At 50.8% G+C, this 20605-nt stretch overlaps 1 protein-coding gene across 1 annotated transcript in view; it reads left to right on the top strand.

Annotated features, from left to right (window-relative positions):
• The first annotated feature begins 5522 nt into the window (after positions 1-5522).
• The window catches only part of LOC132536413 (complement C3-like), a 28004-nt gene continuing 12921 nt past the window's right edge, over positions 5523-20605 (top strand). The window contains exons 1-18 of the mRNA XM_060184231.1: positions 5523-5633; positions 6132-6324; positions 7140-7302; positions 7394-7464; positions 8400-8491; positions 8605-8687; positions 8793-8883; positions 10148-10250; positions 10334-10460; positions 10665-10780; positions 10865-11011; positions 12226-12435; positions 12538-12744; positions 14086-14247; positions 14515-14644; positions 15490-15561; positions 15686-15874; positions 19901-20006. Of these exons, the coding sequence (XP_060040214.1) occupies positions 5563-5633; positions 6132-6324; positions 7140-7302; positions 7394-7464; positions 8400-8491; positions 8605-8687; positions 8793-8883; positions 10148-10250; positions 10334-10460; positions 10665-10780; positions 10865-11011; positions 12226-12435; positions 12538-12744; positions 14086-14247; positions 14515-14644; positions 15490-15561; positions 15686-15874; positions 19901-20006 (2333 nt within the window). The 5' untranslated portion in view covers positions 5523-5562. The remainder of the gene's footprint in view (positions 5634-6131; positions 6325-7139; positions 7303-7393; positions 7465-8399; positions 8492-8604; positions 8688-8792; positions 8884-10147; positions 10251-10333; positions 10461-10664; positions 10781-10864; positions 11012-12225; positions 12436-12537; positions 12745-14085; positions 14248-14514; positions 14645-15489; positions 15562-15685; positions 15875-19900; positions 20007-20605) is intronic.

Here is a 20605-nt window from a genome sequence, read left to right as displayed (position 1 = left end):
GGGAGGTCTCAACCTCACTGAGACCCACCTGGGCCTTCTGTCGCCTCACCTGGGGGGCAAAGTGCACCTGTGCCTGCCATCAAAGAGAGCGACAACCGGCTCCCTTACCTCGGGTTTGAGGAAGCCTGAGTCACCCTCCCCCCCCCCCATGTCACCCACACCACCCTTCACTGGACTCACCCCTGCCTCCATCCTTCTGGTACAGCTGATGTCAGGGATCGAACTCAGGACCTCCTGCTTGAGAGTCCGGTGCTCTAACCACTGCACCACCTTCATCTCCATCTGCCCCTCACCTACACACGTTGGGCTCCACCCCCTCATCGCTCTGGCAAATGGAGGGAGGGCTGCTGGGGGGGGGGTCACAGCTTCCCCAGGTGGCTGGTCTTGGGGACCACAGGGGAGTCCCAGCTCTGGCTCCAGTGCTCCGTGGTCCATTTCCAGCCCCGAGCGGGCACCATTGCATCCACCCCTTCCCCAGAGACAACGAGAGAACGAGGGGCCAGGCGGTGGCGCACCGGGTTGAGCGCACACCTTACAGTGCTCAAGGACCCGGGTTCAAGCCCCCCCCCCGTTCCCACCTGCAGGGGGAAAGCTTCACGAGTGGTGAAGCGGGGCTGCAGGTATCTGTCTGTCTCTCTCCCTCTCTCCACTCAATTTCTCTCTGTCTCTATTCCATCAATAAATAAATGCTTTAAATTTCTTTATTGGGGGATTAATGGTTTGCAGTCAACAGTAAATACAATAGTTTGTACATGCAGAGCATTTCTCAGTTTTCCACATAACAATACAACCCCCCCCCCAACTAGGTCCTCCTCTGCCATCGTGTCCCAGGACCTGAACCCTCCTCCCTGCACCACCCCCAGAGTCTTTGACTTTGGTGCAAGACACCATCTCCAGTCCAGGTTCTGCTTTGTGTGTGTGTGTTTTTTTTTTCCCCTTGTGATCTTGTTTTTCAACTTCGGTCTATGAGTGAGATCATTTCATCTTCATCCTGTTTGTGACTTATCTCATCTCACACGAGATCTTCCAGCTCCATCCAAGATGAGTGAAGAAAGTGAAGTCACCATGAACCTGAGACTTTGGAGCCTCGGGAATACGAGTCCCTTTGCATAACCATTATGCCATCTACTCCTGTTCACATTTTGTTTTCAGTTTTCCACATAACGATTCAATCCCCACTAGGTCCTTCTTTGCCAATCCTCCCTGCAACCCCAGAGTCTTTGACTTTGATGCAATGAATACACCAGATCCAGTCCAAGTTCTACTTTGTGTTTATTGTTCAACTTTTTTTTTTTGTAATTGGATTCATTTCCTTGAAGATGCTTTTACAATTTAGATAGAAAAGAGTTGTGCCAATATTTTCCTCTAAGTATTTAGTAATTTTTGGTCTAACATCCAAGGGGTGTTGAAATCCCCTACTATGACTGTGTCGCTGTTAATATATTACTGTAACCCTTTCAGTAGATGTTTGATGTATTTAGATGGTGTCTCATTGGGTGCATAGATGTTAATAATCATTAAGACCTCTTGACTGACCATCAATTAATTGATTACTCAAGTAATTAAGTAAGTAAGTAAGTAAGTAATGTCTGAGCATTAAGTAATGTCCATCCCTATCTTTTTAAATTGTATTTATTTTTATCCTTTTTTGTTATTGGATAGAGGCAGAGAGAAGTTGAGAGAGGATGGGGAGATATAGATGAAGAGAGACAGAGAGACACCAGCAGACTTACTTCACCACCTGTGAAGTGACTCCCATGCAGGTGATTAAATTGTATTTATTTGAAGGTCTATTGTGTCAGATTGAGAATAGATGTTCCTGCCCTTTTTTTTTGTGGTCCATGGGTTTGTATGGTAAATATATTTTAGGAGGAAGAGAGAGAGAGAGAGAGAGAGAGAGAGAGAGAGAGAGAGGCTACAGCCCCAAATCTCCCTTCGCTGCTGCGGGGACCAGACTTGAACCTGGATCACCCGTAGCACATCAGCTGACAATCCAAGTGGGCTTTCCTGCCAGCCCTCACTTTTACCTGTATCTTCTCCACTGTTCAAATCACCTTTTCAAACATTCTCTACATTGTTCTCAGTTTAAAACAAAAAGATTTGTTTACTGATGAGAGAGGAAAAAGAAAAAGTATGTCACCTCTATTTATTTCTTGGATAGAGACAGCCAGAAATCAAGAGAGGAAGGAGAGATGAAGAGGGAGAAAGGTAGAGAGACACCTGCAGCCCTGCTTCACCACTTGCAAAGCTTCCCCCCCCCCCCGCAGGTGGGGATCAAGGACTCGAACCCATGTCCTTGCATATTGTAACATGTGCACCACCACCCGGCCCTGTATTTGATAGTTTCAGGTCTAACATCCAAGTCCTTGATCCAGTTTTGATTACAGTGGCCTTAGAATGCAATTTGAGACCTGGGAGTGTGATGGATGAATGAAGTTCTGTTCTTTTTTTTTCTTTTTTCTTTTTCCCTCGAGATTGTTTTGGTGACTTTGGTATCTTCTGGTTCCGGATAAAATTTTGTAGCTTTGGGACTGGGTGGTGATGCTCTTGGAGGAGCGCACGTTGCAGTGCAAGAGGATCCAGGTTCGAACAGAGGAAGGGGCAGCAGAAGCTGAGAGAAAGCAGAGCTGGACGTCTCATTTCTGGTCGTCCTCCCCACCCCCATCTTGTGTCCTGTGTCCCCTCCTCCCATCCCGGGTGTGTTTGTTTGTCGGGTGGGGAGGGTCCCCAGTGTCCAAGTCTCTGTGCAGTGTACACAGGGGACAGAGGGGGAAAAGCCAGGTCAAGGCGACAGGTAAGTTAATGAATAACAGCTGCAGGGGAGATAGAGAGAGAGAGAGATGGAGAGGGAGAGAGAGAGAGAGAGGGAGACGTAGAGGGAGAGAGAGAGAGAGACATGGAGAGAGAGAGAGAGAGAGGCGCTATCACCCTGAGGAGTGAAAAAGTCCAGGCAGCAGACCAAAACCATCTCTAACATCATGTAACAGAAAAGGTACTGGAAGGCTCTGAACCACAACTCCACCAGGACCCAGAGAGATAAGAAGAAAAAAAGGAAGGACACTCAGAAACAGTTGCAGGTGTAGGTGTGACTTAGAAGGTAGGAGAAGAGCTATCAGGAGAGGGGACACGGAGATCTGGTGGTGGAAATTGTGTGGAGTTGTAAGCCTCTTATCCTATGGTTTTGTCAACATTTCCTCTTTATAAATAAAAAATTTAAAAAAAGAAAGGAAGAGAAGGCAGGACCCTAGGAAAAAAAGGACAAATATATATAAATATATCACTGGCGTTTACAGTTAGTGGTATTTATACCCCTTTCCAAATATTTGGGGGCTACTCTCTGCCCTGATCCAGCTTTCTAGTCCTCTTCCCAATGCTGACATCATCTCCCCAAACAATAAATCTAGTCCACTTCCGCATTCAAAGAGTCCTGAGATTCCCAAACAGACATGATGGGCCTAGACCTCGAATAAATCCCGCTTTCCATTGTTACAGGTCATCTCTATTAGGAACAACACAATAGACCCCTCTGTGAGCCCCCATAGGACCTTACCCTTAACGTGCATCAACAACGGTAGACAATGTTCCATCCTCTGAAGGGAGGCTGGACAACATACTCTATGCTCCACCTGAGGAAGATGGGTCCTGATATTGGGGCAGCTTGGAACGTTCCTGCTCATGACCACAGACTGTGAGCTCAGATCTACAGGGATGCAGAGGTCACATAGGCTCCTAAACTGAATATGGGCCCCGGATCACATCAAATCGATGGGGTTTACAGTCAACAATATTTATACCCCTTTCCCATATTAGGGAGCTACTCTCTTCCCTGATGCAGCTTTCTGGTCCTTTTTCCAGCCATGACATCACCTCCCCAGACAATAACTTGGATCCACCTGCATATGAGATGTCAGGCTCAGGGGGAGAAAAAAAAAAGGAGGGAGAACAGCAACAACAAACACTAGTGTAGCCACAGGCCCTTTGCAATAGAACTAAAATATGCCTGCTAGCTAGCTTGTCCTTTCTATCTGGAAAGTATAAACAAACAAACAAGCCAGCAGTGGAGGCTTTGAAGTGAAGCACCATTGTGGGCCAGGTAGTAGTGCAGCTGGTTGAATGCACCTTTACCAGGTGCAATGACCTGGGTTCAAGTCCCTGGTCCTCACCTGCGGGGGGGGGGGGGGAGGGGGAGCTTCACAACCTGTGTAATCTCCTTCTCCTTCTCCTTTTCCTCCTCCTTCTCCTCCTCCTCCTCCTCCCTTCCTTTCTCTCTTCTCTCTCTCTCCTCTCAATTTCTGTCTACCACTACCCAAAATAAAAAAGTAAATAAATATTAAATAAATGAACCACCAGAGTGACTCAAGTAGCAGTTTCTCCTTGCCCTAGCAAATGCACTTGCTTGGATAGTAAACTCCTCTCTGCATACCTCAAAGCCCTACCTGAATTGCCTCCACCTCCCAGAAGTCTTCCTGGATTGTTGTTAAAATTCCTAAGCTCTTGCCGGCTGGGCTAGCTTCACGGGGCGGGTAACAGAGAGGCAGAGACAACGGCTGGGCAGGGAAGCTGTATTTCTTTATTCAGGAACAACGATTCATTAACTAAACCAAACTAATCACCAAACAGAACTCTGCTGTCTCTTTGCGGCGGCACAAGCACTCTCTCTTACTCTGGAACTCAGGAACTCCGGAACTCTCTGCTGCCTCTTTGCCCCTGCAGCAGCACCCAGCACTCTCTAACTCTGCCACTCTCTCTCTGGAACTCAGGAACTCAGGAACTCTCCATCTCTGGGACTCTCTAACTCTCTCTCCAACTCTCGAACTCAGGAACTCAGGAACTCTCTCTTACTCTGGAACTCAGCAACTCTTGAACTCTGAAACTCTTCCACTGTGGAACTCTCTCTTCCTCTGTAACTCTGGAACTCTAGAACTCGTACTTGGGAGCCCTCTGAAACTCTGGCACTCTGGAACTCAGGAACCCTCTCTCGGGGTTCCTTGGGGCGGGGTCAAGCGGGCCACGAAATTAACTGGACTGATCCAATTCTCTTGGCGGGAGAGAGCGAGAACAAACCAATGTAAAGCATACGACACTGGATCCTTCAAGAAAGAGAGTACTTAATACATCGAGGAAGGCACTATAATTCTTGAGGCTAGGGGGAAGCATATAACTCTGATATCTGGGGTTTGTGGGGACAGATTCTCTCTGTCTCTGGGTGCAAACGAGAACAGTCCCCATGCAGCTGGTGGCTCTGACCCTGAGGGGGAAGGGTGGCAGGAGGTGGGGAGGGAGCAGGACATGAGGACAATCGTGTTGCAGGGCCAGGAAGGCAAACCCTCTGATAACACGCTCACTAGCTGTGCCAGCCTCAGGGGCTGGAAAATCTAGGAAATGGTATTGAGAAATTTGGGGTAGTCCCAGAAAAGAGGGTGGTGTTGACAGACAGAGGTCAATGGGTGCAGAAGGTTGGACTGAAGGGGGCCAGATAAAGGCAGCCTCCAGCTGGCGGCCCTCATTCCTCCCTAGCCTCCCCTTCTCTGTCCCTCTGTCCTTCCGTCTTCCCATTGCACTATGGGGGCTATCTGTGGTCTCCGACTGCTGCTTCTCCTGGGCTGTCTCCCCCTGGTTCTGGGGGACACCATGTGAGTAACCGACCCCGGGTCTCAAAGGAGATGGGAAATAACACTTGTGCATTGGGGGACTCAGTGAATCTCAAAGGAGGGGAGGGGTCTGGGGGCGTTGCTGGATCTGGGTTGGAATTCAGGGGTGGGGGAAGAGCTTAGACAGTCACAGAAGTGTGTCAGGGATTCTGTGTGCCTGGAATAATTTGGAGTCTGAGTTTGGAGGCTTGCCAGAATCTGGGAGTTTACTGTCTCTGGATTTTGGGGTGCCAGTGTGTGTGCAAAGATGGGGTGCATGAGTGTGGGGGTGTGCTTGGCTAGGCAGGGGGTGGGCTTGGTGTGGGCAGGCTAGGTCTTTGGGGTCTGTGGATTCTGGTGGCTGTGTTTGAGAAGTTTTGAGGTTTAGGGGGTGTGACAACTGGTGCTGGTTTGGGGGTTCAGGAGTTGGGGGTCTTGGATCCCTTCTGGGGTCAGGGATGTGGGGGGATCTGGGTAGTTGAATCTCAACCCCTTTGGAAGGTTCTCCATGATCACCCCCAATGTTCTGCGGCTGGAGAACGAAGAGATGGTGGTGCTAGAGGCCCATGACTTCCAAGGGGACATCGCTGTCACCGTGAAAGTCTCTGACTTCCAGGACACAGAGAAGGAGCTGGACAGTGAGAAGACGGTGTTGAGCAACGCCAATGGCCACTTGAGCACGGTCAACATCAAGGTGGGAGAGGGGTCTCCTGGACCCATCCACCTGTATCCCCTCCCCCACAAAGCTCCTCCCACAATTTGCCCCACCCCCACAGAGCCCCACCCCATGGACCTTTACACTTTAGAAGAAATTTCTTTTATTTATCTATTTTCTAAAAACGTTTTTTTAAATGTATCAGTGAAGGAGAGCAAAGGAGGAAGGGCAGAGGAGAGAGCAGGGTGGTCCTGCAAAAGTCTCTCCTCCTGCTTGAGGCTCTGAGGTCCCAGGTTCAATCCCCAGCACCACCATCAGCCAGAACTGAAGAATGCTCTGGTCAGTCTCTCTCTCTTTCTCTCTCTCTCTGCCAATCTAGAGTCTGGCTCCTTCTGGCCCCACCCATAGTAAGCCACACCCCTTATTAGCCACGCCCCAGAGCACTCTCAGCCAATCTAGAGTCTGGGTCCTCCTGGCCCCGCCCCCAGGTAGCCACACCCCTTGTTAGCCACGCCCCAGAGCACTCAGCCTACCTAGAGTCTGGGTCCTCCTGGCCTCACCCCAGGTAGCCACACCCCTTATTATCCACGCCCCCGGAGACTCTCAGCCAATCTAGAGTCTGGCTCATCCTGGCCCCGCCCCTAGGTAGCCACACCCTTATTAGCCCCGCCCCTCCTGCCTCAGGACCTTTGCACAGGCTGCACCTACCTCTTTCCATCCCCAACTCTGCTCACTGCCTCCATCCCCTGTCCCAGGATACCCCCGCAAAAGTGCCCAGAAGGGGATGAGGGATGATGGGGAGATTTCTCTCCAGCCCAGAGGCCTCACCCGTGTCCCCTGCCTGCACCCGCCAGATCCCAGCCAGCAAGGAGTTCAAGACCGAGAAGGGGCACAAGTTCGTCATCGTCCAGGCCACCTTTGGCGGCACGCTGGTGGAGAAGGTGGTTCTGGTCAGCCTGCAGAGTGGCTACCTCTTCATCCAGACCGACAAGACCATCTACACCCCGGGCTCCAAGGGTGAGACCCTGGGGTGGGGAGTTGCAGGGGAGAGGCTGGGCGGTGCAGGACCGGCTCTCACTGGGGCTCCCTGTCTGTCCGCCACCCACAGTCGTCTGCCGGGTCTTCAGTGTGGACCACAAACTGCTCCCCTTGGGCCGGACCGTCATCCTCACCATGGAGGTATTAGCCACATGGGGGTTGGGGAAGTGTCAAGAGACAAAGAGATAGCCAGAGACAGAGATCCCAAAGAGACAGAGTCCCAAACACAGACAGGTTGGGGGACAGTAAGGTCCCAGATAAGTTCCTGGATCCATCTCAGCTTCCGTTTCCATATTTCTACTTCTATTTATTTCTATATATTTCTATTTCTTAACCAAAGCCCTGATGAATTCTGGCTGGTGGTGGTGCTGGGGATTGAACCTGGGACCTCAGAGCCTCAAGCAGGAGAGTGTTTGCAGAATCATCCTGCTGTCTTCTGAGCCCCATTAAAAATAAATGTTGTTGATAATAATTGAATAATAATATTTATCATATTAATAATACCAGTAACAACTATTAATGATTTTACCCAGAGCCCTGCTCAGCTCTGGCTGATGGTAGTGCTGGGGATTGAACCTGGGACCTCACAGCCTCAGGCTGGAAAGTCTTTTTGCAAAATCACTATATTATCTCCCCAGTGGTTGATTTCTCCTCCTCCTCCTCCTCCTCCTCCTTCTTCTTCTTCTTCTTCATCATCATCATCTTCTTCTTCTTCTTCTTCTCCTTCTCCTTCTCCTTCTCCTTCTCCTTCTCCTTCCTCTCCCTCTCCCTCTCCCTCTCCCTCTCCCTCTCCCTCTCCTTCCTCTTCCTCTTCCTCTCCTTCTCCTCCTCCTCCTCCTTCTTCCTCTTCCTCTCCCTCTCCCTCTCCTTCTCCTCCTCCTCTTCCTCCTCCTCCTCTTCCTCCTCCTCCTCCTCCTTCTTCCTCTCCCTCTCCCTCTCCTTCCTCTTCCTCTCCTCCTCCCCCTCCTCCTCCTCCTCCTCCTCCTCCTCCTCCTTCTTCTTCCTGGTCCCCACCAATGAGGCAGACAGGGAGGGGTGTCTTCCTGATCTCTGATTCCCAACCCTTATCCCTACAGAGCTCTGATGGTGTCTTAGTCAAGAGGCACCGCTATTCCAGCCCTGACAGAGACATCTTATTCACGTCGTTTAGCATCCCAGAGCACGCCAAGTATGTCAGACTCATCAGACTGGGGTCCCGGACTCCCCAGAACCAGGAGAGGGAGTGGGAGGAGGGTGCTGAGCCATCCCACTGGGACCCCGACTTGCCTCCCATCCCCCCAGAACGGGGCAGTGGAAGGTATGCGCCCACTATGAGGACGCCCCCCTACACGTCTTCTCCGCTGAGTTTGAGGTGAAGGAATATGGTAAGAGGGGGCGCCCCAAGAGCAGGGCTGGGGTGAGGGGACACGGGGAGGCTGGCCTGGCCTCTCGCCCTCCCTCCCACCAGGACCTTCTCTGTCTGTCCCCAGTGCTGCCCAGTTTTGAGGTCCAGGTGGAGCCTAAGGAGAAATTCTACTCTATGGACAATCCAAAGGACTTGGAGGTCACCATTATGGCCAGGTGAGGGCCAGGGGAGGGCCAGGGGAGGGTCAGGTGAGGGCCAGGTGAGAGACCAGGTGAGAGTCAGGTGAGGGACCAGGGGAGGGTCAGGGGAAAGCCAGGTGAGAGCCAGGTGAGGGACCAGGTGAGGGCCAGGTGAGAGCCAAGTGAGGGACCTGGTGAGAGCCAGGTGAGGGCCAGGTGAGGGACCTGGTGAGTGTCAGGTGAGGGACCAGATGAGGGTCAGGTGAGGGACCAGGTGAGGGTCAGGTGAGGGACCAGGTGAGGGTCAGGTGAGGATCAGGTGAGGGACCAGGTGAGGGTCAGGTGAGGGACCAGGTGAGGGTCAGGTGAGGGACTAGGTGAGGGTCAGGTGAGGGACCAGGTGAGGGCCAGGTGAGGGTCAGGTGAGGGCCAGGTGAGGGTCAGGTGAGGGTCAGGTGAGGGTCAGGTGAGGGACCAGGTGAGGGTCAGGTGAGGGACCAGGTGAGGGCCAGGTGAGGACCTGGTGAAGGGCCAGGTGAGAGACAGTTGAGGGCCAGGGGAGAAGCCATCTGAGGGAACAGGTGATGGCCAGGTAAGGGACCAGGTGAGGGACCAGGTGAGGGACCAGGTGAGGGTCAGGAGAGAGCCAGGTGAGGGCCAGGTGAGGGACCAGGTGAGGGTCAGGTGAGGGACCAGGTGAGATCTAGGGGAGGGACCAAGTGAGGACCTGGTGAAGGTCAAGTGAAGGGCCAGATGAAAGACAGTTGAGGGCCAGGGGAGAAACCAGCTGAGGGAAGAGGTGATGGCCAGGTAAGGGACCAGGTGATGGCCAGCTGAGGGACCAGGTGATGGCCAGGTGAGGGACCAGGTGTGAGGCAGATTCAGCTGAGGACCAGGTGGGGGATGATGTGAGATCCAGGTGATCCAAGGTCAGAGGAGAGGACAGGAGAGGGGATTAGGGACCTTATGAGAACCAGTTGGGAGGACAGGTGACTCAGTATGGGAGGCACCAGGTGTGAAGCAGAAGAGAGAACCAGGTAAGGACAGAATGCAAGGCCAGGTGAGAACAGGTGAAGGATCACGTGAGGAGCACAGGTGGGAACCAGGTGTGAGTCAGGTGGAAAAACAGGAACGGGAACAGGAGAGGCCAGGGAAATCAGTTGGGGAAACAGGTGAGGGACTCGGTGGGGGAACACGTGATAGAGCAGGTGGGCACCAGGTGAGGGTCAGGTGAGAGTCATACGGGCGGGGGCGGGGCCCCGGCCCTGTGGCTGGAGGGAGGCTGAGCCTCTACCCACAGGTTCCTTTATGGCAAGAACGTGGAAGGCACCGCCTTTGTCCTCTTTGGGGTCCAGGACGGGGAGCAGAGGATCTCACTGTCTCAGTCCCTCACCCGAGTGCAGGTACCTGCCCGAGGCCCCCACCTGCTCCCCTCCCCATCCCTGCCCCCACCTGCGCCCCCCTCACCTGGGTCTCTGTCCCCTAGATTGAGGATGGCTCCGGGCAGGCCGTGCTGAAGCGGGAGGTGCTGCTGGGTGGGGTGCGCCCCTCCACCGCTGAGGCCCTGGTGGGCAAGTCTCTGTATGTGTCAGTCACTGTCATCCTGCACTCAGGTGAGGAGGTGGGCAGGGGAGGACCAGGCTGAGGAGGGAGGGAGGACCGGGCTGAGGAGGGAGGGAGGACCACACTACCTGGGGAAGATTTGAATGCAGAGGACATCCCACTGTGAAGATGGGGTCCATTTGTGAGTGTGAGTGTTGCTGGGTCCCTGAAGAGATCCCGACCCCCTCACACCCCACTTCGCACCCCCTCCCCAGGCAGCGACATGGTGGAGGCAGAACGCTCAGGGATCCCCATCGTCACCTCCCCCTACCAGATCCACTTTACCAAGACGCCCACGTTCTTCAAGCCGGCCATGCCCTTTGACCTCATGGTGAGACCCAGGGCCCCCCACCCCCGTCCCTGCGCCCCCCATCTCAAGGCAACCTGAGCCCGTTGCTCTCCGTGCTCCCGACAGGTGTTGGTGACCCACCCCGATGGCTCCCCGGCCAGCCGTGTCCCTGTGACCATTCAGGGCTCCAGCGTGCAGGCCCTGACCCAGCCGGACGGAGCGGCCAAGCTCAGCATCAACACCCCCAATAGCAAGGCCCCCCTCAGCATCACCGTGAGCACCCCGGGGCCCTGGGGCCTGGGAAACACTTTGCTTCCTGAAGGTTTGCGCCCAGGGTCTTGCATCTTACTGGTCCCACGGAGATATTGCTCCGGCTGTCCTGGGATGTGGTGCAGTGGAAAAGGCATTGAACTCTCAGCTTTGAGGTCCTGAATTTAATCCCTCACATCTCCCTCTCTCTCTGGGTCTACATGAGTACATGGTTTGCACTTTTCTTTCTTTTTCCATCCTGACTTTCTCTCTTTCTTTAATTGTTTTTTATTATCTTCATTTATTGGATAGAGACAGCCAGAAATTGAGAGGGAAGGGGGAGACAGAGAGGGAGAGAGAGACAGAGAGACACCTGCAGCCCTGCTTCACCACTCAAGAAGCTTTCCCTCTGCAGGTGGGGACCGGGGGCTTTATCCACTGTAGCATGTGCACTCAACTGGGTGATCTATCGACAAATCTCTCTTTCTCTCTCTCTCTCTCTCTCTCTGTGTTAAATATAGTTTTAATTGAGGGGCTGGATGGTGGCGCACCTGGTTCAGTGCATGTTACAGGGCACAAGAACCCGGGTTTGAGCCCCTGGTCCCCACCTGCAGGGGGAAAGCTTCACAAGCGGTGAAGCAGGGCTGCAGGTGTCTCTCTGTCTCTCTCCCTCTCTATGTCCCCTTCCTCTCTCAATTTCTCTCTGTTCTATCCAGTAAAATGGGGTGGTGGGAAATGGCCACAGAGGACCAGTGGATTCATAGTGCTGGCAATGAAGGCCAGCAATAACCCTGAAGCAAAAGAAAGAGAGAAAGAAAGAAGGAAAGAAAGAGAGAGAAAGAAAAAGAAAGAGTGGTCCGGGAGGTGACACAGTGGATAAAGCACTGGACTCTCAAGCATGAGGTCCAGAGTTCAATCCCCAGCAGCACATGGACCAGAGTGATGTCTGGTTCTCTCTCTCTCTCTCTCTCTCCTATCTTCCTCTTTAATTAATAAAATCTTTTTTAAAAAGAAAGATAAATAGACAGTCAGACAGACAGACAGATAGAAAAAAAGGAAAAAGAAGAATAAATCTTGGTGATAAAATAAACCTGGGTGACCCAGAGCCTTTCCCGCATTTGCAGAGTCACTCAAAACCCCACATTCCCAGGCACCACAGATCAAGAATTGAGACATCTCTGGGGCGTGGCAGGGAGTGGCGGGGAGGCTCAGCGCACGGTGTCTCTCTCCCTGCCCAGGTGAAAACCAACAAACCCGGCATCCCTGAGGCCCGGCAGGCCACAGAAACCATGCAGGCCCGGCCCTACAGCACCCAGGGCAACTCCAACAACTACCTACACCTCTCGGTGCCCCGCATGGGGCTGCAGCCCGGGGAGACGGCGAATGTCTATTTCCACCTGCGCACGGACGCCGGGCTGGAGGCCAGGATCCACTATTACACCTACATGGTCAGTGATGCCCCCCGAGAGCCCTCCTGGCCCTCCTCCCAGCCCCCTTCCATGCCACCCCACTTCCAGACCCTGCCGCCCAGCTGTGCCCCGTCCTCCCAGGTCCTGAGCAAAGGGAAGCTGCTGAAGGTGGGCCGGCAGGTGCGCGAGGCCGGGCAGGACCTGGTGGTGCTCCCCCTGACCGTCACCGAGGACTTCATCCCTTCCTTCCGCCTCGTGGCTTATTACACCCTCATCAATGCCAGGGGGCAGAGGGAGGTGGTGGCCGACTCCGTCTGGGTGGACGTCAAGGATTCCTGTGCTGACAGGGTCAGTCTCTCTCTGTCTCTGTCTCTCTCTCTCTCCAGCACCTTATTTCCTTATGACATGCATTTTTAAATTAATTGATTCACCTTTTTGTGTTATTTGATGTATATATTTATTTATTTGAGAGAGGGGAAAGGAGAGGAGGGAGAGGAGCCAAGTTGTTTTTTTTTTTTTTTTTTTTGGCACTTGTGATGCCAGGAGTTACACTCAGGGCCTCGTATCTGAAAATCCAATGCTTTATCCATTGCTCTGCCTGCTGGGTCCAGTCTCTCTCTCTCTCTCTCTCTCTCTCTCTCTCCAGCAATGCATTTCTGTCTCCATCTCCTTTTTAAATATATTTTTAAAATTTCTTTCTTGGGTGATTAATGTTGTACATTCGGCAGTAAATATAATAGTTTGTACGTAACCTTTCTCAGTTTTCCACATAACAATACAACCCCCACTGGGTCCTCTGTCGTCCTTTTTGGACCTGTATTCTCCCCCCACCCCCACTCACTTCAGAGTCTTTTACTTCGGTGCAATACACCAACTCCAGTTCAGGTTCTATTTGTGTTTAAATCTTTTTTAAAACGATCTCTATTTATTCATTGGATAGGGACAGCCAGAAATCAAGAGGGAAGGGAGTGATAAAGAGGGAGAGAGAGACAGAGAGACACCTGTAGTCCTGCTTCACCACTCGCAAAGCTTTCCCCCTGTGGATGGGGGGCCAGGAGCTCGAACCCAGGTCCTTGGGCATTGTAACACGTGCTCTGAACCAGGTGCACCACCACGCGCCCCCTTTCTCTTTTTAAATTACATGCATTTTAAAATTAATTAATTAATCTTTTTTATTATCTGATATATTTATTTGTTTATGAGAGAGAGAGAATGCAAGTGTCATTCTCGCACATGTGATGCCAGGAGTCAAACTCAGGACCTCGTATCTGAGAATCCAATGCTATATCCACTGCTCTTCCTCATAGACTGTCTCTCTCTCTCTCTCTCTCTCTCTCCTTCTCTGTCTCTCTCTCCTGAATACTCATCTTGAGTTCAGGGTGACTTCAGGAATAGAATCTGGAACCTCCAACGTGAAAGTCCCATACGCTATCTCCTTTCCCTCTCCTACCCATCCTCTCTCTCCTTTCTTTCTTTCTTTCTCTCTTTCTCTCTTTCTTCCTTCCTTCCTTCCTTCCTTCCTTCCTTCCTTCCTTCCTTCCTCCCTTTCTTTCTTTCTTTCTTTCTTTCTTTCTTTCTTTCTTTCTTTCTTTCTTTCTTCTCCCCCTCCTTCTCCTTCCGTCTCCTCCTCACCCCTCTGTCCCCATGATTGGGACCCCGAGACCAACTCCCCTGCTTTTGTCTCACCAGCTGGTGGTGAAAAGCAGCAGAGAAAGCAATAAAGACAAGCAGCATTTTCCAGGAGGTATGATAACCCTGAAGATCGAGGGCGACCCCAGGGCCCGCGTGGGGCTGGTGGCTGTGGACAAAGCCGTGTCTGTGCTGAATAAGAACAGGATGACTCAGAAGAAGGTCCGTCCCCATCCCTCCTCCCCCCGTGTGCTCATGGGGACATCCAGAGGGGCAGAGGTGACAGAACGGAAAGGAGAGGCCTGGGGTGGAGGAGACAGCACAGTGGTCATGCAAAGGCTCTCTCATGCTGGACGCTCTGAGGGCCTCGGTTCAATCCCCTGCACCACCATAAACCTGAGATGGTTGAGATTTTTTTTTAAAAAAAGGAGAGTTCTGTGGGGTGCTGCTGCCCCAGCCTCCTTCCATCACCCCTCACCTCCATGCCAGATCTGGGACATCGTGGAGGAAGCAGACACTGGCTGCACCCCGGGCAGTGGCAAGGACTATGCAGGGGTCTTCATGGACGCAGGGCTGGCCTTCAGGACCAGCAAGGGCCAGGAGACCGAGCAGAGGGCAGGTGAGGACACGGCGTCCGGGGCGCCATCCATCAAGCTCCCCTACCTCAGTCTCTCCAACTGTCCCCAGAGCAAGTCAGCCCCATTTCCTAAACCCTGTCAGGAGGCTACACCCAGGACTCACACACAATGTGTTCTCTCTCTCTCTCCTCTCTCTCCCTCTCTTTCTCTCTCTCCTCTTTCTCTCTCTCCTCTTTCTCTCTCTGTGTCTTTCTTTCTCTCCTCTTTCCCCTCTCTCTTTTTCTCTCTTTCTCTCTCTCCTCTTTCTCTCTCTCATTTCTCTCTCTTTCTCTCTCCTCTTTCTCTGTCTCCTCTTTCTCTGTCTCCTCTTTCTCTCTCTCTCCTCTTTCTCTCTCATTCTCTCTTTCTCTCTATCTTTCTCCTCTTTCTCTGTCTCCTTTTTCTCTCTCTCTCTCTCCTCTTTCTCTCTCCTCTCTCTCTCCACTCTCTCTTTCTCTCTCCTCTCTCTCTTTCTCTCTCTCATTTCTCTCTCTCCTCTTTCTCTGTCTCCTCTTTCTCTCTTTCCTCTTTCTCTCTCTCTCTCCTCTCTCTCTCCACTCTCTCTTTCTCTCTCCTCTTTCACTTTCTTTCTCTCCCTCTTTCTCTCTCCTCTTTCTCTCTCCTCTTTCTTTCTCTCTCTCTTTCTATCTCTCTCTCTCTCTCTCCTCTTTCTCCCTCCTCTCTCCACTCTCTCTTTCTCTCTCCTTTCTCTTTCTTTCTCTCCCTCTTTCTCTCTCCTCTTTCTTTCTCTCTCTCCTCTTCTCTCTTCTCTCTCTCTCTCTCTCTCTCTCTCTCTCTCTCTCTCTCCCTCCCTCCCTCCCCTGTCTCCCTCTCCTCCACCTCCCAGACACACAATGCCCCAAAGTTGCTTCTCGACACCAGCGCTCTGTGAAGGTCATGGAGAAAAGATCAGACAAAGGTGGGTGACCCTTGGTGGGGGGGGTAGGCTTGCCCAGTGGGTGGCGCATTGGTGTGTGTGGGGGGGGAGGGTTGCCCTGGGAGGCAACTGGCCATGCTCACGACCTCACACCACCTCCCTGCAGCTGAGCAGTACTCAGAGGAGGAGCTTCAGCGCTGCTGCGAGCAGGGCATGAGAGACAGCCCCAAGGTGGCAGCCTGCAGTCAGCTCGCCAAGTTCCTGGCGCAGGGCTCTGGGCCTGTGGCCGCCTTTCTTGAGTTCTGCAGCTACCTGGCCCAGCTTCAGAAGGAGCAAGAAGACCATAGTGAGTGGGGTGAGGAGTGAGGGGTGAGGGGTGTGGGTGGGTCCAGGGGGTCAGGGAGGGGACTGCCACTGGAGGGTGGGATGCAGGAAGGAAGGAAGGACAGTCAGACAGAGTAGGGGCGCCTGGTTGGGGGCCTGGAAGGTGACCTCTGTTTAAAAATGGAGGGGACCCCTGTTTTGAGGATTAGGGGGCCCCACTATGAGGAGAGAGGAGCCTCTTATTTGACGTGTAAGATATAATAATAATAATAATAATAATAATAATAATAATACATCTGATATTCTGGCAATGACTTACATGCATAAGGCACTTTTAAAAAACATTTCTTTAAGGGAGTCAGGTGGTAGCACAGCGGGTTAAGCAAGGTGGCACAAAGCACAAGGACCAGCCGAAGGATCCCGGTTCGAGCCCCCGGCTCCCCACCTGCAGGGGAGTCGCTTCCCAGGCGGTGAAGCAGGTCTGCAGGTGTCTGTCTTTCTTCTCCTCCTCTCTCCATTTCTCTCTGTCTTATCCAACAGTGACAACATCAATAATAACTACAGCAATAAAACAACAAGGGCAACTAAAGGAAAAAAATGAATATTAAAGAAATTCTTTATTGGGGGATTAATGTTGACAGTTGACAGTAAATACAATAGTTTATACATGCATAACCTTTCTCCGTTTTCCACATAACAAGACAACCCCCACTAGGTCCTCTGTCATCCTTTTTGAACCTGTACTTTCCCCCCCACCCCCACCCCAGAGTCTTTTAATTTGGTGCAATACGCCAATTCCAGTTCAGGTTCTACTTGTGTTTGATCTTCTGATCTTGTTTTTCAACTGCTGCCTGAGATAATCCCATATTCTTCTGTTTCTGACTTATTTTACTCAACATGATTTTTTCAAGGTCCATCCAAGATCGGCTGAAAACGGTGAAGTCGCCATTTTTAACAGCTGAGTAGTATTCCATTGTGTATCTAGACCACAACTTGCTCAGCCACTCATCTGTTGTTGGACACCTGGGTTGCTTCCAGGTTTTGGCTATTACAAATTGTGCTGCCAAGAACATATGTGTACACAGATCTTTTTGGATGCGTGTGTTGGGTTCCTTAGGATATATCCCCAGGAGAGCAATTCCAGGATCATAGGGTAGGTCCATTTCTAGCCTTCTGAGAGTTCTCCAGACTGTTCTCCACAGAGGTTGGACCCATTGACATTCCCACCAGCAGTGCAGGAGGGTTCCTTTGACCCCGGCACTCCCCCCCCCCAGCATTTTAGACATCCTCTCTCTCTCTCTCTCTCTCTCTCTCTGCCAGAGCACTGTTCAGCTCTGGCTTATGGTGGTGCAGGGTATTGAACCTAGGACTTCAAGCCTCAGACATGAGTCTTTTTGCAGAACCATTCTGCTATCGACTCCCCACCCCACTCTCATTTTTTAAGATTTCATTCACTGGGGGATGGCTGGTGGCTCACCTGGCTGAATGCACGTGTTACAATGCACAAAGGTTCAATCCCCATCCCTACCTGCAGGGGAGAAACTTCACGAGTGGTGAAGCAGGGCTGCAGGTGTTTCTCTGTCTCTCTCTCTCCCTGTCTGTCTTTGCCTCTCTCTCAGCTTCTAACTGTCTCTATCCAATAAATAAAGATAATAAATTTAAAAAGAGGGAGGTACTGCACCAAAGTAAAAGACTCTGGGGTGGTAGTGGTTCAGGTCTTGGAATATGATTGTAGAAGAGGACCTAGTGGGGGTTGAATTGTTATGTGGAAAACTGAGAAATGTTATGCATGTACAAACTATTGTATTTTATTGTCAACTGTAAACCATTAATACCCCAACAAATAAATTTTAAAAAGAGGAGTGCGCGCGCGCACACACACACACACACACACACACAGAGAGAGAGAGAGAGAGAGAGAGAGAGAGAGAGAGTTATAGAATCAGCCCATATCAGTGACCCTTGGAGAACTAAGGCTGTTTCCAATGGAGGAGATGGGACACAGAACTCTAGTGGTGGTAAATGTATGGGATCGTACCCATTATCTTATAATTTTGTAAATCAGCATTACATAGCTTAGAAAAATAAGGTGTCACTTTGCCACTTTTAAAATGAAGAGAGAGAGAGAGAGAGAGAGAGAGAGAGAGAGAGAGAGAGAGAGAGAACCAGAGCATCACTCTAGCTCTGCAAGACCAAGGATCAAATTTAGAACCTCCTGATTGAGAGTCCAATGCCTTATCCACTCTGCCACCTCCCACACCACTAAGATGAGCTATTTTTTTCCTGTAAAGTGTACTTTATGCATTTTGTGAGGATAGGGAGGAAGAGGCAGTGAGAACCAGAACATCCATTCTGGTACATGAGGTGTCAGATCTGATCTGATTGGTGAGACTGATGGCGGGATTTCAGGCTGAAGATTCTGTTATAAGTACTGAGCCACTTCTAGTGTTACCAAATGTGATTTAAGACCTTTAAATTTATTTTTTAATGATTTAATAATGATGGACAAGACCGTAGAATAAGAGGGATACAATTCCACACAATTCCCACCACCAGAGTTCCATATCCCACCCCCTCCATTGGCAGTTTTCCTGTTCTTTATCCCTCTGGGAGGATGGACCCAGGATCATTATAGGGATGCAGAAGGTGGGAGCTCTGGCTTCTGTAATTGCTTCTCCCCTGGACATGGACATTGACAGGTGGATCCACACCCCCAGCCTGTCTCTCTCTTTCCCTAGTGGGGCAGGACTCTGGGGAGGTGGGGTTCCAGGACACATGGGTGAGGTCTAAAATTTTTAAAGTATTTTTTATATTTATTTACTTATTTATTTATTTTCCCTTTTGTTGCCCTTGTTGTTTTTCTTTTTTTCTTTTTAATTTAAGAAAGGATAAATTAACAAAACCACAGGGTAGAAAGGGTACAGCTCCACACAATTCCCACCACCAAATCTCCATATCCCACCCCCTCCCCAGTAGCTTTCCCATTCTCTATCCCTCTGGGAGCATGGACCCAGGGTCATTGTGGTTTGCAGAAGGTGGAAGGTCTGGCTTCTGTAATTGCTTCCCCGCTGAACATGGGCGTTGACTGGTCAGTCCATATTCCCAGTCTGTCTCTCTCTTTCCCTAGCAGGGTGGGTCTCTGGGGAAGCTGAGCTCCAGGACACATTGGTGGGGTCTTCAGTCCAGGGAAGCCTGGCCAGCATCCTGATGACATCTGGAACCTGGTGACTGAAAAGAGAGTTAACATCCAAAGCCAAACAAATTGTTGAGCAATCATGGACCCAAAGGTTAGAATAGTGGAGAGGAAGTGTTGGGGGCGGGTACTCACTGCAAACTCTAGTGTACTTCTGCTTTCAGGTATATATTTTGCACTAGTTTATGGATATGTGTGAACATATGCTCTCTCTCACAGAACCTGGTCTATATCTAGGTTTTGGGACTTTGTTAGAAAGTGATCCACCTGGGATGGAATTAGAGAATGCTATGAAAGGAAAGGTCTCACCCGAGTGATGAAGCTGAAGGGTTGTCATTCCACACCTGAAGTCTGTGGACACAGTCTGAGCTGAAGCATGTTGAGGTGGCAGTCGTTGCATTGGCCCTTGTTGTTTTTTTATTGTTGTTGTAGTTATTATTGTTGTTATTATTGATATCATAGTTGTTAGATAGTACAGAGAGAAATGAAGAGAGAAGGGGAAGACAGGGAGAGAGAAAGACAGACACCAGCAGACCTGCTTCACCGCCTGTGAAGCGACTCCCCTGGAGCTGGGAAGCCGGGGGCTTGAACCAGGATCCTTACTCTGGTCCTTGTGCTTCACTCCACATGCACTTAACCCACTGTGCTACCACCTGACTCCCTAAAAAAGTTTTTTTAAGAGAAAGAATTCCTTCAAAGCACACATTCTGACTTGTCCTGAGGGCAATGGTAGCGGTCTGGGTCTGTATCTATCTGCCTGCAAGGAGTTCATCTGAGAAAATAGATAAGTATCTTGGGGGAGTCAAGGGGGGGCATTGTTTTAAGCCTTGATACTCTCTCTCTCTCTCTTTCTCTCTTTCCCAGGTGACCTAGATGAGGTCTCTATTGGAAAAGAAGATATAATCTCCAGAAGCCAGTGGCAAGAGAGCTGGCTGTGGAGTGTCTTTGACCTCAGACCTGGGCAAGATGGGTGAGACTTGGAATTTACACACACACACACACACACACACACACACACACACACACACACACACCTCTAGCCATGCTATCCCCACCTAGGCCAGCTTCTATCATCACCTTAGACTGGGCCACTGAATTGTTTTGGGTATTTCCAATCTCTCCCAGACTGGGCCATGTGATTTCTGGGGACTCCTAATATCCCTCAGACTAGACCATTTAATATCTGTACACCTGACCTCCCTGGGTAGATGAATTCACCAATATGTCCTGGAACCTCACCTCCTCAAAGCCCTGCCCCACAAGAGAAAGACTGAAACAGACTAGGAGTATGGATCCACCTGCCAACATCCATGGACAGAGGAGAAGCAATTACAGAAGACAGACCTCCCACCTTCTGCACCTCAAAAAGATCTTTGGTCCATACTCCCAGAGGGATAAAGAATAGGGAAGCTTCCAATGGAGGGGATGGGATATGAAACTCTGGTGGTGGGAATTTTTTGGAGTTGTACCCCTGTTATCCCACAATCTCACCAATCATTATTAAATCACTAATATAAAAAAGGTTAAAAATAATAATTAATTTTTTTACTTATAAAAAGGAGACATTAA

The sequence above is a fragment of the Erinaceus europaeus genome, unplaced genomic scaffold (assembly GCF_950295315.1).
Source record: "Erinaceus europaeus unplaced genomic scaffold, mEriEur2.1 scaffold_971, whole genome shotgun sequence".
In the NCBI taxonomy this organism is placed as follows: domain Eukaryota; kingdom Metazoa; phylum Chordata; class Mammalia; order Eulipotyphla; family Erinaceidae; genus Erinaceus; species Erinaceus europaeus.
This window is presented reverse-complemented; position numbering and strand designations above follow the sequence as displayed.